Raw genomic sequence first — 16,325 nt, 5'->3', positions numbered from 1 at the left:
GAACAGGAAGAGGGATAAGTAATGCATCACTTGGGTTATAAATTAATTCAGCATGATTATTATTTTTTTAAATAGATGAGTCCATTCAGGTACGTCTTGATCTCTGTGTCTGTCTGTCTATTTGAACACCCTAAACTTCTGAGCAGTTCTCATATGTGGCCTAAAAAGAAAAATGTTTTCCAGAACTAGGTTTTCTGTTTTGCCATGTGAAATATTTCTTTCTCATCCTTAGCTGTTGTAATAGACCCTAGAGAGGCCAGTTTTAGTCGAGAGTTACTGATGGCTTTTTTAGACATAAAATATAACTGTATTTGAAGTGCAGCATTTTGCTAATTCTTTGCACCTGAATGTGGATTTTATAGTCCTTGTTATGAGAAGGCTGCCAGTATGCTGATCTAAACTTAAAAAATCATGAGCTACGAGGCTTTCCAGTAATAGTGTTTCTGAGTACAGAATACATTTTTTAATTCACTTGATCAGTATTGTTGTCTCATATGAGATCTGTGTGCTTTAACTCACAGTAATTTAAAGCATGGCTTTCAGAGGTGCTGGATATCCAGCTACAAACTGAGGAGCTCAGGTTTCAGAGGCACAACATCTGTGAGAATCTTTCAGTCATTTGACATCATGAGTATGGAAGAAATTATCATTTGATTCCACTCCTGTAAATTACTGTAAAACAGCTTTTCTATAATAGCACAAATAGAATACATGTTGTTGTTTAAAATAAATGTTACAGTAACAGTTACTTAGGTGACTTGCATAATTCCTAGTTCTGTAATTTTTTGAATAACAGATTTCTCCCAAACTCATGCCATCGTGCATTCCTTATTCCCTCCACATGTTAACTGGACGTTGTTTTATTTTATCATAAAGTCCTAGTTTTAAGCTTAGTAGCAGATAACTGCAATACAAACATGGCCACATTACTTTTATAGATGTACTACAGCATGAAGGCAAGGTTCTTTGGGTAGATGTGGTATCTTTTATTAGACCAACTGAGTAATTGGAAAAATGTTCTTAGCAAGCTTTTGGGCGCAGTTACCCTTCTTCAGGTATAGGGAGTCTCGGCTGGTCTGAGACTCCAAGGAATGAGAGAAGCTAAAAGTGTGGCAGGATGTCAATGAGTATGTAATGAATACATGCATAGACTAGAAGACAAGTCTGTCCCTCACTTTAACATGGCAGTGGGGCAGGGAAAGCCCTTGGACTTAGTTGAACAAGAGGCAGTTGGGGGTGAGGGGGCAGGTACAGGCAGCTGCTGTGGATCTCGGGTTGGGGGTGGAGCCAGAGCCAGAGCTGTTGCCTGTCCTTGGCCCCAGCACCCAGTTTCCTTCCTCCCTCTATGCCACTTCTCCCTCTGCCCCTTTGCTTCAGCACTCCTTCTTACCTTTGTTCCCTGCTGCAGTCTGAGGCCTGGAGCATGGCTCCTGTCCAGGCCTGTAGCAGCGATGTGGAGCTGACACTGCTGTTCCAGTCTGGTCCCACAGCAGTAGCACTGGCTCTGGCTCCCTGCTGTTGCTATGGGGCTGGCTGGACCAGCAGTGCTGGCTCCTCGTGCCACTACTTGCTACAAGGCGAGCTGGATCCATACTCCATGCCCCAGACTGCAGCAGGGATGGAGCCTGCTGGTGCAGAGCAAAGGTAAAGGTGGGTGTTTAGGGGCAGGCAGGGAGGGAGAGGCCCTTGTGAGGAGATAGGAGGAACGGGTGGGAACCTGAGGCTACAGGTGCCATAAGCAGTGTGGAGAAAGGACGAAGGGGGGAATATGGACAACCTGAAGCTGGAGGGGAGGGGGGACAGGCAGCAGTGGACAAACTGCCTGTCTCTCTCACTGCATGCCCCCTGCCTTCACATTGCCTGCCCCATTACTGTCCCCCTGCCTGCCACCTCCACTGTCTTGTACCACCTGCCCCATATTGCCCTCATTGGCAGCTGATTGTCTATATTGTTTCTTTCCTCTCCTTAGTCTGTGGTTTTGTAGGTGTTAATCCTTGCTCGTTAACTGGTTACATTAGCTAGCTACTTTGTAATTGAACTGGTCCCTGAGTGAATCATGGTTGATTGGTAACTAGTAACACAGTAGCTTAGCAGTCAGGCCTGCAGTAGTTCTTCCCCCCCAATTCCCCAAGACAGACATAGTTGCATAAGTACCCATGTCAGGAGTTTGGCCTGTCAGCAGCTAGAGGTGCAGGAACCCAGAACCCCTGCAACTATCTCTTTGAAAGCTGGCAGGTTTCATGGCTGCAGCAGGGGCTACCATCCCAACAACTTTTACCCCGCTGTGCCTTAACACACACTGTCACCCATGTCATGAGTTTTGCTTGTCCGCAGCTTGAGGTGCAGTTTCCCTCAAACCCCTGCACTTATTTCCTTGAAACTTGCAAGGCTTTGTGGCTTCAGCAGGGGCCACCACTCCTGCAGTTTTCACCCCCCTGTGGTGGAGGGCAAAACCAAGCCTCTCTGAGCCACTAATAAGTACTTGTTTGCAGTTTGGAATGTAACTTTCATATTGAGCTCCTATAGGATTGTGAATATTGCAGCTAGCTAGTATGTGGGAACCTTCCATTCCATAATAGTGATCAGTGTATTACCATGTATCTTGTCAGTAACACAGATATTTTAACTAACAATGATTGCTGTTATATTGGTCTTTTTCTTACACAACATAAACTTTGCATTTTTTTTAAATGTATACTTCCTTTGATATGGAAACTGCACTTAGAAGGGCTCAAGTTTTTGAACTTACAGTCCAAAACATTTATTTTTTTTATCTTAATGGTAAGCGAGTGAGATCATTGCATACTACAAATTAAAAAAGACCAGTTTGGACAGATTGCTATTTTCCTCTATAGTGTGCTAAAACTATTATGGTGCAGAGGTTGGTCATTTGGCTGTATCCCTGAGTTCTCAGGTTGAGGAAAGATAATTAAGATGCAGAAGGATAACACAAGCTTTAGAAATCAAGTGAAAGCATTACTGTGTACCAAGATGCACAGGAACAGTTTGAGGTGTTAATTGCAGCTCAGGATGTTCCAGAAAAGAAAACAAAAGGCCTTATGCTTAATGCAGGGATCCGCAATCTACTGTGGGTGGAGACCTTTGATCCAATTGCCAGCATTTGGGGTGGGGGGGGGGGGGGGTTCAGCTGTGGGAAGTTTCTCTGTGCCACCTTAAGAAAAAGCGCTGGGTCCTAGTTCCTTGCTTTCTGCCTCTTGGCTGAGTTAGTTCAATTCACCCTGCGGCCTTAAGAGATGGCTCACGTGGAGCTTAGTGTATTCACAGTTACCAATTGCAATTTCTAGGTGTCACTACTACAGTATACCAAGAAATGAGATCCAGCTGCTTTGTAGCTTTCAAAACGATACAGTTTTCCCTTGCTTTATGCTGTACATGCGTTCCTGGAAAATGGCACAAAACTTGAGTTTGCATAAAGGGAACCTACTTTACAATGCAACAAATAAGGATATGTTCCAAGACCTTGACTGTACTGACCCCCAGACCCATTTCCATCACTTTTACACGACCATTTTGGTGCTCACCAACAGCAGAGAAGGGTAGGAGATAAGCTAGTGGGACTCTTAGAAGACATAATGGGGATGGCAACTACAGATATGTCACAGACAACAAGCGAGGAGCACAGATCCACATAGGAGACCATATTTTGGTGTGTGTCACTCCCACCATGCACCACACAAAGCAGCTGACTGAGGGTTTCTACCACACTGGTTGCATAAGAGTGAATTTACCTTGCATATAATGAATTTTTGGTATAAAAGGTTACAGCATAAGAGCGAATTCGCGCACACAGAACCCGCATAAAGCAAGGGAAACGTACGGAGGTTGTGCATTCCAAATGCTCTTAACATGTTGCTGAAGGAGCTATTTAACAGCCCTTGTTACAGTAATCTGCATCTAAACTTCCAGAAATGCAGAACTCTAGAACTCGGGGTTCAGAGATGATACCTTTTATTTATTAGATAAGCTAAGAAATCACAAAAAATATCTTTTTCTGCAAGCTTTCAGGCACACATGCCCTTCCTCAGTCTCAGGGAAAATTAAAAACAGTAAAAAGTCCTCATAGGTAGAAAATAAACTTCATTTTTGCACAGAGGAAGCTGAAGTTGAAAGTCTGTTCCTCTGAGTCCCTGAGGGTGTCTTTGTGAGTTGCTCTTTGATGTGCAGATAAGGAAGATTTCCTTTCCTGGTGGTGTCAGATTGTCAAACTGTCTTTCTTGTTCAGCAATGAAGTTTAAATCCAAAATTGGCTAAAATTTCAGCATCTTCCGTGTTTCAGGGATGTATTTGGTAGCTGACTTGAGGAATACAAAACTCTAGAACTCTTGCATTTCTTTTCGTCTCAGACCAACATGGCTACCAAATACATATTTAAACTTTCAGGACATTTTAGCTCCTCTTCCTTCAGACCTGTGGCTAACATTTTACAGTTGTAATAGTAAACTTAGAATACAATTTAACAATATTTAGTTTTAGCAGAAAGCTGTCAAGTCCCTGCCTTGAATAAAGAGATCTTTACCACAAATTTAAAAAGCACTGAACATAAAGAACAGGTTTCACTTCTTATTGGAAGCAAAGAGAAGGTTACACTCATGGTGTTTCCAAAGTCTTACTTGAAGCAGCAACCTCAGTGATACTGATCAGCATTTTGTTATTCCTAATAGGTACTGAAGTAACTCCCCCCCAATACTGTATGTTAAGGCCTTTGCATGGTTTCTAAGACCAGTGGAGGGAGATATTTCTGAGAACCATGCAATGATAACACTTTGATATTCCTACCCAATCCATGTGTTCATATCATGGTTTTATAATGCATCTTGGAGTCAGGAGGGGATTACTTTCTGGGCTGGTCAGACAAACAGTTCTGGAGCCAGAGTGACTGTAATTTAAGAACTAACAAGCTTTTCTTTCATACTGCTAGATAGATTGACTTTCTGTTGTCAGTTAGTCTGCAAACAACCAAGGAGTTTTTGATGGCAGAGAAGTGAGACTTAGAAAGGTTGTTTCAGTAGATCATGAGGTTTTGAAACTATTTCCTTAACGAATGCAGTACTTATTACATAATTGGGTTTCTGCATCTAGAATCAACATAAACTAATGCTTTTACAAGAGTTAAAATTAGTATGGTCTGTTTTTGAGTTAAAAGCTGTAATGTAACTTGCATATCCTTGACTCTGCTGTTCAATCCTTGACTCTCTGCTGTTCACTACACTTTTCTCCTTTCTAAACAACAGTAGTAAGATCATAGAGAATATGAAAACTGACAGGTGAACTAATCCTTGTGTGGAGAAGGCTAAATGTGTGGAAATGATAGATACAGTTAGTTTTATATGGTGAACAGCAAATTTGGTCTTTATTAGTGCAAGGAACATACTTTGTAGTTGTTACAACCTGTCAAATCAAAACCCATTTTTTGACTTCTACTTGGCCGAGACTTTAATACAAGTAGGGGGATCCGTAGACATTTTTGTGTCGGTTCAAATTGTGTGCATTTTAGTTGTGCTACTTGAGCTGATTCTAATGAAAGTTGAATTACTACATGTTGTATGTTTCTTAAATTAATCAGTGTCAGACTTATGTTGGATAATTTCACTCACCAGGCTGTGCTAGTGTTTAAACAAGCAGGCTGGGGCAAGAATGGGAGTGGCATACAGAGTGCTGCTTTTCAAGTTGCTCAAGTCCAGTGTGAAGCTTTAATGAAACATTTCTGGTCTTGTTTACAGAGATACTTGTTCACAGTCTCATCCGTCACATTTAGCAGTCTGACGAGGACAAGGGCTGAGCCAGAATGAAGACAGAATCTCTTCTTCATTAGAGAAAAGGTAAGAGTCTGACTCCTATAGTGTTATTTTGGGGTTTTTTTTGTTTATTGCAATAGGACTGAAATCTGGATTGTAATATGGTTGATTATATTAGCCTATAGCTTGTTCTTAGCTTTCTCTTTGGAGTAATGTTGAACAAATACAAGTAGTTCTGCTTAAATATATTGTGTGACCACCACTTTGGAAAAATTACTACCCGATTTAATAAACTTACCCTGATTTTGTTTTTATGACTGAACATATATAACCTTTAAGATGGGGATTTTTTGTAGTTTAAATGTTGTTTTTTTTTTTCTATATTGTGTTCATATTAATTATATTTCTAATTTATTTTTAATCTTCATGACCAGTTTTCCTACTTTTCCCTTCTCCATCCACCATCTGTTAGCCCAGTGTGTTCTTTTCGCTGGGGAAGAGCAGGCTAGTAAGGATATATAGTTTGTGCATCATACACTTGTTCTTTGAAATCTGTTTATGAATCTTAAATTCTAAATATAGACTCAAAATCAGGAATGTCCCATTTTCATTTTATTTTGTGAAGTTCCAGACTCTTCATTAAAAACACAGTATGTGAGGTTTCTTGATCTTTTTATTGTAACGTTAACATTAATTTAAGCTATCTGCAGTCTCCTGAAGGTCCAGTAATCAGAAATATATATATTTTTTTGTACTTGATCTAACACACATCAAATTGAGTTAAATGTAATAAAGTAGTCTTAAAATAAGAAATCTCTTTTCAGAATTTGGGTGGTATACACTCATGTCTTAATAATTCTACTTATTTATAGCTTTCTGTCTGACAAAATTCACTTCAAGAAGTGCACAATGACAGAACGTGGAATTAAATGGGCTTGTGAGTATTGTACGTATGAAAATTGGCCATCTGCAATCAAGTGTACCATGTGTCGTGCTCAGAGACCTAGTGGAACAATTATCACAGAAGATCCATTCAAGAGTGGTTCAAGTGATATTGGCAGAGACTGGGATCCTACGAGCATTGAAGGAGGAAGCAGCCCTTTGATATGTCCAGATTCTAGTGCAAGACCAAGGGTTAAATCGTCGTACAGTATGGAAAGTGCAAATAAATGGTCTTGTCACATGTGCACGTACTTGAACTGGCCAAGGGCGATCAGGTGTACTCAGTGCTTATCTCAGCGCAGGACCAGGAGTCCTACAGAGTCCCCTCAATCTTCAGGTTCTGGATCAAGACCAGTCCCCTTATCTGTTGATCCTTGTGAGGAATATAATGATAGAAATAAACTGAACACGAGGGCACAACATTGGACTTGTTCTGTTTGTACATATGAAAACTGGGCAAAGGCCAGAAAATGTGTTGTATGTGATCATCCCAGACCTAACAACATAGAAGCAATAGAACTTGCAGAGACAGAAGAGGCTTCTTCAATCATAAATGAGCAAGACAGAGCTCGATGGAGGGGAAGCTGCAGTAGTGGTAACAGCCAAAGAAGATCTCCTCCTACAACCAAACGTGAATCTGAGGTAAAAATGGACTTCCAAAGAATTGAATTGGCTGGAGCTGTTGGCAGCAAGGAGGAACTTGAAGTCGACTTCAAAAAATTAAAACAAATAAAAAACCGAATGAAAAAGACTGATTGGCTGTTTCTAAATGCTTGTGTGGGTAAGTTGTCTTGTCTTCCTTTTTTTTAAAATTGTTACAGTATGTAGTTAGTGTGCGTGAATGAATTTAAGCAGGCAGACAAGGTTCCTCGGGTGAATTTGATATCTTTTATTAGACCAACCCAAATAGTTGGAGAATAGTTATTAAGCAAGCTTTTGGGTTCATGAATTTTAAGCATGAACTTAATGGTCACAGTAGAAGTAAAGTGCTGTAACTTCATGTGTCACTTCTTAAAAATTCAGCCTTGCTGTTCCTGAAGTAGCAGTGTATAATGGTGAGTGGGGAAGCAGCTGAGAACTGAACAGGATTTGATTTTTTTTTTTTTTTTTTTTTTAGAGGCATTTCATATAGCAACTGGATGAGAGATCTTTTGACCTTTTGTGAGAGCTGATAACAGAACAGTTGTTAAATCCAGTTACTTAGTTGTGGATTTTTAAACTTTTTAGGCCTGAGGCATCAAATTTACAGTTCAGGGGTGGTTAACATTATTACTGTCTATGCATGCCGCCCCCTCCCCCACCATGCCAACTCATTGAATTCATGTTGCTGCTACTACTAAAATTAATTGCTGCGAGAAGGCCAGGCAAGTGGTGGCCACGCTAACCCTTAGGTTCCAGAGGTGTGCTGATCTCTGCACTACCTGTACATTTAAAATTGCTCTTCTCTTTGCTGTGACAAGATGTGTGGTAAAACTCCTAAGCTACAGCTGGTGATTATTTGTAAACACTATGGAGCTTATGTGACCACAGGATGCACAGTTGGATGTTAAAAATAACACACATGTATGTATCTCCAAGAAGCTACATGTATAATTCTGACCTTGGAAATTACTGCAGTTGAATATTATGCTGTAAATACAGGCTTCTGATAACCAGTTGATTTTTAGAAATTTGAACATCACTTTTCTTTTGTTTTAGTGTTTTCTTAAGGAAATTCTGGGTAATGGTCTCAATGCTGTTAAGATAACAAAGTAATGGAAGAGTGGAGTTTTCTCTAGTTACTGGTCTTGTAAGAGAATTTTTGTGTTGTAACTTCCATATGTAGAAATGTTGAGCCTTATGCATACAATCAAGTTTAATAATCAACATCTAGAATGACTTCGGTGGTTTATTCCTTTTAATATTCCATTTTATCAGTCTGCCTCTCTCACACTTTATTTTGGGTAGTAATCTTGGCTACTCTTGTGCAGAAATTGATTTGTGAAACAGCAATGTTGAATCTATTTGTGTGGAAGTAAGTTTTTGTACTTTGTATTTTAGGCTTGCTTTCAGTGAGCAAGAGAGCACTTTCCCTTCCTTTCGGGTAGAGGGTTAACCCTTATTGGCTGCTTTTTGGAGGTAGCAGATTTTCTTTCAGACTTCAGGTGACTGATTATTAAAATTTTATAGAGTGCCTGATTATTTTTCACTCCCCCATCCCCCAATGAAATGAGTGAATGATTATTTGTACACGGCATGTAGGCATTTTATGGGTTTTTTTTTGGTGCAGTACTGATGTCCATTTTACCTCGATAGCAATCTTACTAGATGTTTTTGAAATACGATTCCCTCCTCCCCCTTCCCTGATGATGTTTGTAAGATGGAGAACATTTTTATGTATGCTGCTTTGGTTGTGGCAGTTCTGGAAAATAAACTTAGCAATTCATGAAATAATACTTGCAGTATTCGTTATAGCACCATGAAAACAACAATTATAGAATGCCAAGGGCGCATAGACAATGGCGTGAGGCAGTGGCAGTTTTACTGCTTCATTTAAAGTTAAATGAACTTTGACGTTTTACTGTCACCATAAGGTTGGTTTGTCTCAGATGTATCTAAGTTTACTTGAAGCTTGACAAAGTTCAGGGTAATCCATAATGTCAGTTGTGAGTAGCATATGCTGAACTTTTCAGGTCTTGTGAAGGAAAATTTCATGGATTTCTCCCCCCCCCCCCGGTGATACTTCTGTAAAAGGCAATAATAACTTTTTATATGGAGGCGGGTATACTGTTAATAATACTTGCAATTTAACATTTTTCATTTTTAATGTATTTAGGTTTATTTATTTGGATATTAGATTTTTACATATTAGATTATTAGATTTCTGCCGTAGGTCACTTTTAAGTTCGGAATTGGTTTATGCAAAATTGTGGGTATCACAGTAAACAAAGGGTTTATCTATGTTAGAGGCATTTAATCTCAAATCAACTTAAAGTCAACAAGTTAAGCTTGTGCAAACCCCTAACATAATACTGTACAGTAAATCAGTTTAACCTTTATTTAAGCTGTTTAGAAGTTACCAAGTTAAGCTAAACCAACTGGAGGCAGTCATACTAGTTTAAGCATATCTACAACATGTGCCAATTGAATTGTATTAATTAAATGGGTATACCTTAATAACGTACATCATGCCTTAGCCCAGTGGCGCTCAAGTTTTTAGACTCAAGGTATCCCTTGGAAATGCCAGCTCTTAGCTTTCACTCTTTTTGACTCTGGAAAAATAACAGAGCAGTTTTTTCTGTTGTAGAAAACTCAGAAAGACCACATACTTTTGACACTATGGATTCCTATTTAAAATCTCTGGATTTGTATGCAAACACCTACACGTGATTCACCTACCAGTACTTATTTTTCACAGCCCATGGCACCCTTTGAAGGATCCTCACTGAGAATAAATGTTGTAACCAAAGTTTAAAAAAAAAATAAAAAAAAATGGAACAACAGGTAAGAAATAAAATTGAATGGTCATAATGGTGAAAGTCGCCTTTTCTTCGTTTGTCTTGTGAGTTTATCCTCTGCCCTAACAGTGCTGTGTATTCTGATAGTCTTGAAGAGTGAAGTAATGATCCTGGTTTTTTTCAATGGGGAAATTTTAGGCACACAAGTTGTCACTTGAGAAGAAGACCCAGTTCTTCCAGTTCTGTTACCATTCTAACTGCTGGCTCATATTGCATCCCCAGTGAATTCAAAATTACAGTGAAAACCTCTTTATTTCTGAACTTGACTGGGAGAGTGTGTTTAAGCTTGTACCAGGGTGTCATTTATGGGCTGAGATCTTGATTTTTTTTTTTTAATATAGATATTTTATATAGATATTTATATATAGATACATGATGCAAGATATCAAAACTATCTTAAGAAGAGTCAGCAATTGAGCTCTTGGTGACATTGTACTACATTTCTGATTTTATAATAATTTATGATTTATAATAACTTACTTTGAGTAGTCATAGTTGCATTGCAGCCAATGTTTACTTGACAAAAATGTTATGCTACTGCATTCATCTAGAACTACTGATTTATTTATTCTTTTAAAGCTACTGTTGGGATGAGTTTAACGTATGCTCTTTACACTGAGTGACATAGAAATGTTTTATTTTGTTCAATGAAGTTCTTACTGAGGGGGCAGACTACTGACTTTGTTCTGCAATAAGAACATGCGAGAACAACACCTATTTTTTTTTCCTTAAAATGAAAAAGTAAGTGTCACTTATTTTGAAGCATACAAAAGAATATATTTAACTAAAATCTCAGTACATCTTTAAAACCAGGACCCCTCACCTCGGCACCAATTTGGCATAAACTGTCCTTTTTTTTTTTTTTTTTTTTTTAATGAAGTGTAAGGCATTATGATGGGATCATAATGATATAACACCAAACTGCTTTTCACTGTGTTTGCTGATCCAGTTTCTTTTAAAGAAGCAAAATGAGAGGTCAAGAATGTACCTTGTATTCAAACAGAGACTATTGCAAATGTTCTGTTCCTGTTTACCTCTGTATCTTCCCCTTCTGCACCTGCACCAAAATGCTCTAATGGAATAATTTTCTAAAGCTGCTAAGGCTACCATGTCAAAGGACTTCAGTCACAGAATATGACAGTGATCTTTTACCAGAAAACTACGTTTGGTTTGTTCTTTCACTTAGTGACATAATGGGTTCTTATTATTTTAAAAGGAAAAAAAAAATTCATGCTGCCTATTGGCTCAGTTGTACATTAATCCTGTAGGTGATCTAAAAGCTTAATGAGATTCTGAGACTGAACTAGTTAAATGCATTCTTTATAGCCACTTGTTTTCAGTATTTTATTAATGGATCAAATTTAGAATATTTTAAAAATACTGGTATTGTGTAGTGTTACTCAAGTAAAAAATGAAAGTTGGCTTGTTTGGATATTGTTGTCTGCTTCTATAAGCATGGTTGTTGCTTACTAGTTCTTATGTGTGATCAGATTATTTTTACAATTGATATACTGTATTTATTTGAATCTAAGACCAGGTTTTTTCCTCTAGTCAATAAGGGGGCTGTGTGTGTGTGTGTGTGTGTGTGTGTTTTTTTTTTGGGGGGGGGGGGGGGAAGCCCCTTGGCTTAAATTTGTATACAAAGTGGAGGAGGGGAAGGGGGCAAATGGCTGCTGCAGCTCTGACTCCTGCCCTCAGCTTGGGTCAGGATTGGAGTGGAGTCAGACCCACAGCAGCCTCCTCCCTTCTCCACCCTACTCCTGTAGGGCCAGGCTACCCTGCTGCCTCCCCTGCATGGCCAGATGGGGCCCTGCTGTGTGGGCCCTGGTCTCTAGATCAGAAACACTGGGATCTGCCCTTCTGGCCCTCCAGGGAAAAAAGGTTGAGCACCGCTGCTCCAGTTGTTTTAGCTGTGTGAGAGTTTAAGGCGCAAGCACATCTAAGCTATTTGGATTAATGTGTAATAAATCTTGTTTTTCAGTACATCCTTAAAAGGACAACTGGTTCATTCCTCATGCGCCTGCATATGTATCTGGTTGGTTTTTGCTTTGTCCACAAGTATATGATGACAGTTTACAGATTTCCTTGTTCCCTCTCTCCCTCTGGTTTTTAGAGAGTGGTGTTTGTTATAAAACTTACATGCTTTCCTTTAAAAAAAATTGCTGCAAACATGCCTCTTTCAAGGTGATGTGAGAAATAATGAGGAAGAGATCCTGCTGTTGGCTGAGGTGCCTTTTTTTCTTTTCTTTATTTAAATTTGAGAAGCATAATGAACCTAGTTGTAGTTATCTGGAGCAGCAGATTGTTTTGTCTTGAAAGAAGTGGTATGTTTAACCAGTGTGGGAGAAATGTATTTTTGTACATGGTTGCTCTGAAACCAGACTGTATACAAAAGAGGTCTTTCTTTACCTTGTATAGCACTGTTGCATATCTCTTGGAGTAAGTTAGAATTTTGTAGTACTTTGCCAGTCCATTTTGATGAGGAGCTGTAATAGGAATATCCTAAATTCTGATTTTATTTTTTATTTTTGTGCCTAATGGTATTTGCTTTAAGGAATTTTAAGATTATTTTTTTTTTAAATCTGATACTTTTCAGCTTTCAGGCCTATTTATGCCTCATTTGTAAACCTGTTTCTGTTTTCCCTGCAAGACCCTGTGCAGAAAAGTACATCTTCCTTCAAAGATGTGTTTGCTTTGGATGTAATATATTTGCTCTAGAAAGTGCATCTAACATTGGTCCTAAGGACTTTTTTTGTTTGTTTGTTTGAAAACAGAAGATGGTGTACCTGTTATGAGAGCAGTCTATCTAGGGGAGTGTTTATTTCATATTTTCAAATCAAAGACAAAGGTGCCTTTTTGAAGTGCATCTTTCAAATGCAAGTTATTGAGTCAAAAATAGGGGTAGCTAGTATAATATTTAATGGTTTGCAAATACAAGGGACAGCTAGATTATCTAATAGTCCTTTCTGTCCTTATTTCTCAGGGTTTTAGTACCTAGTCACTAATAGCCAAAGCTAGTTAACCAACTTTTCCTATTTTGACATCAGGCGATTATTTTTTTTGGCTGAATTTAATTATTTTTTTGAAAATTCTAGTTAAAACGGTTCAACCATTTTCAAGAATTTAACTAGGTTTTTATATTTCCTCAAAGAAGGCTTTACTCCCTTTCAGAGCATGGGCTTGGCATTTGGGGGGGATGGACTTTACCTCGTTAATGTATCTTCTTTTCCTGTGAAAATGTGTCCAAATTTGGGGGGGGGGAAAAAAAAAAAGGGCCTTTGCAAAATCAGATTGCACACCCTGCATCTCCCAGGGTCAGCCTCCCCTGCCCCTCGCTGCAAGGTAGTGCATGGGGAGCATCTGCCTCTGTGGTATGTGATGCTGCAGATGGGTCTGCAGCGCAACATACCACGTGTCCGTGCTCATCTGGACATGGCCTCTGAGTGCCACTCTGATCCCTTTCCCTTGCCTGACCTGCTATTCTGTTTTCTGATTCCTGTTCTGTGCACACATGCAAGGGTGAGTGTTTGTTTCCTGTGGGACAAATAGTGGCACATATTTGTGCCACTGCTGTTTGTCCCCAGGCATGGCCCTGAACACATGCCCTGGCGCACAGTAAATTGACCTGGGTGGGGAAGAGGAGGATGGGACCAACATTACCTGGGGTCCCGTGGGCCTAAGTCATGGCTCTGACTGGCTAGGCTCTGTTTCTGGTGGCACATGCTGCTGCATGTGCCGCACCACTTTTTTTTTTAGTGAGTTTTTTGTTTTGCTTTAGTTTTGTTTTGGTTTTTTTTTAACATGGAGAGCTCCTGGTGTCAAAAAAAAACCCCAAACAAAACCTGCCGTGTGGCAAATTTAGCAGCACAGCAAACTGGTGCACATGTGCTTCATGTGGTTTGTGGCACTGCAGACTGCATGTGTGTACTCATCTGGGCATGCTGACACACTGTCCATGCCACTTGTGGCATGCATGCTGCAGATTGGCTGCCCTTGTACCTGATGCCATAGCATCAAAGGGGAGGAAGCTGTCCTGTTCAAATGCAGAAAGGATGAGACCCAGACATCCACTCCAGAAAACAGTGGTGAATAGATGAAGAGTGGGATTGGGTGGTGGGTGGGAAGAGAATAGAGGGTTGAGGATGGGTGAAAGGCTGGCAATAAGAACAAGGAGAGATTTGGAGAGCTAGGAAGCCAAGTGGTAGAAGGGAGGCCTGGACTTTCTCAGAAGATGTTCTGAGACAAGGAGCCTTGGGTCATGTGGACACTGAGACTAAAGATTAGGTGCTGGCAGTGGTGAGAAATGTGGGCTGGGATGAGTGACTGGAGGCCCCAGGGAGAGGGAGACATCTATGGTAAGAAGTGGGAAGAGGGTAGGAGAAGACTTGAGAGTGCTTAGTGAAGAGACTGGGACTTGGTGAGAGCATCCCAAAAAGTGATACTAGGATTTGCTGAGAAGAGATTAGAGTCTGAGTTGAGAGTGTAACTGCAACAAGGGACCCAGAGTGTGTGAGGGGGTGGGGGCGCAAGTGGATTTTACAGCTGTCTCCTGATAGAATCATCTCATCCTCTTTCTGAAACTGGCCTAAATAAAGAATGGCAATTTAATGCTGTTGGTAGTCCATCAGCTCATGTGGTCAGGGTCCATGCAGTTCCCACCCTGCTGATAGCCACTGTGGGTATCAACAAAATCTATTTCTTTTTAACAATCTAGGCAATTGCATTTGCAGCATATGTTTAAAAGAACACTATTTAGATTTAAAAGTTAAGCTTCTCTAAGTTAGCAGTATTATGGGTTCCTGGGCAACTGTAATTGCCACCCCCCTGACATGCACCTTGTATATTTGCAGTATGATAGTGTTTAATTGCCTTATCATATTGTTGTTTTATGTAGGACCTCAGTCAGCAATCAGGGTGGCTGTGTTATGAGAAGTAATCAGGGTTGGACTTCTGTATCATTCCTTGTTAAGTTGAAAGATGTGTAGTGAATGAAGGAGGTGGCTGCAGCATGAGTAGGTGGTCCTGTATTTAAGGCAGTTGAATTCTCTGAAAAATTCCACTGCTATCCCTTAAAGGTTCTCAGCTCATCTACATTTTTGGTCTTGTATTTAAATTAACCTTCTTTAAGAGTAGCTGCTTGTGAAGGCCTTTTCACTACTCGGTGTGAGAAGAGACGTTCTCCAGAGGCTACAGTTCTGTGCTCAAAAGTGTTAATCAATGCTCTGCTCTGAAATAGCCTTTTGTGGACACCTGTTAAATTATCCAAATCTTAAGAAGGAGGGGAAAATGGTTCAGCTTGCTAGATAATCCAATAACCTTAACTTGGCACAGCTCCTAGGTGCTCTCCACACTAGAGAAACGATGAGTGTTTAAAATGGGTTAACTGATGTTTTAAACCCCTAGTGTACATGGAATAATTTGTCAGCTTGTTTCCAGCTAAAGTGTTTAAAAATAGCTAAGCAAACTGTACTTTCCTAGATAAAGTCCTGGAACCTTCAGAAAAATCTGTAGCACTCTCCTGGGGCATCTTCTCTTGGCATGCAAAAATAGGAAAGCCTAAGGCGTCTATTGTAACTAGTGGAGATGCTGTCATATGTTTGCTAACCTTAATGGTACAATCGCATCCTTTTTTTAAAGGAAGGTACCTTTTTGTGTTTGTAAAGTCAAAGTTATTTTGCCAAAAAATGTAAAATAAGTCTTATGATAAAGAAGCACTTGTGGTGCGTGGGAGAGGCTCTGAAAGACTGGAAAAGGGCCAATGTGATGCCAATCTTTAGGAAGGGGAGGAGGGAGGGTCTGGGAAACTATAGGCTGGTCAGTTTGACCTTTATTACTGGGTAAAATTTAGGAAAAAATAACCAAAAAGTCCATTTTTGAGATTGGCAGAAGGCATGATACTAAAGGATTACTAACATGGTTTTGTTACGGGCAAGTTGTGTCTGACCAACCTCGTCTCCTATAAGTAATGAACCACTTTGATGTGGGAGATGCAGGTGATGTCATATACTTAGATTTTACAAAGGCCTTCAATATGGTCTCCCATGATGCTTCCGTAAAAAAAGAAACACAAAACCTGGGGGATTTTCGGTCAGGTGAGCTGGGAACTGGATAAGGGGTCGAACCCAGAGTG

At 39.9% G+C, this 16,325-nt stretch overlaps 1 protein-coding gene across 1 annotated transcript in view; it reads left to right on the top strand.

The window, feature by feature from the left end:
• ZRANB1 (zinc finger RANBP2-type containing 1) overlaps positions 1 to 16,325 on the top strand; it is an 83,943-nt gene that overhangs the window by 17,325 nt on the left and 50,293 nt on the right. Inside the window, exons 2-3 of the mRNA XM_006278226.4 lie at positions 5,742 to 5,840; positions 6,629 to 7,479. Coding sequence (XP_006278288.1) covers positions 6,666 to 7,479 — 814 coding nt within the window. The 5' untranslated portion in view covers positions 5,742 to 5,840; positions 6,629 to 6,665. The remainder of the gene's footprint in view (positions 1 to 5,741; positions 5,841 to 6,628; positions 7,480 to 16,325) is intronic.

Source organism: Alligator mississippiensis, chromosome 6, assembly GCF_030867095.1.
Source record: "Alligator mississippiensis isolate rAllMis1 chromosome 6, rAllMis1, whole genome shotgun sequence".
Lineage (NCBI taxonomy): Eukaryota > Metazoa > Chordata > Crocodylia > Alligatoridae > Alligator > Alligator mississippiensis.
Note: the sequence above shows the minus strand (reverse complement) of the source record. Positions and strands in the feature narration are given on the sequence as shown.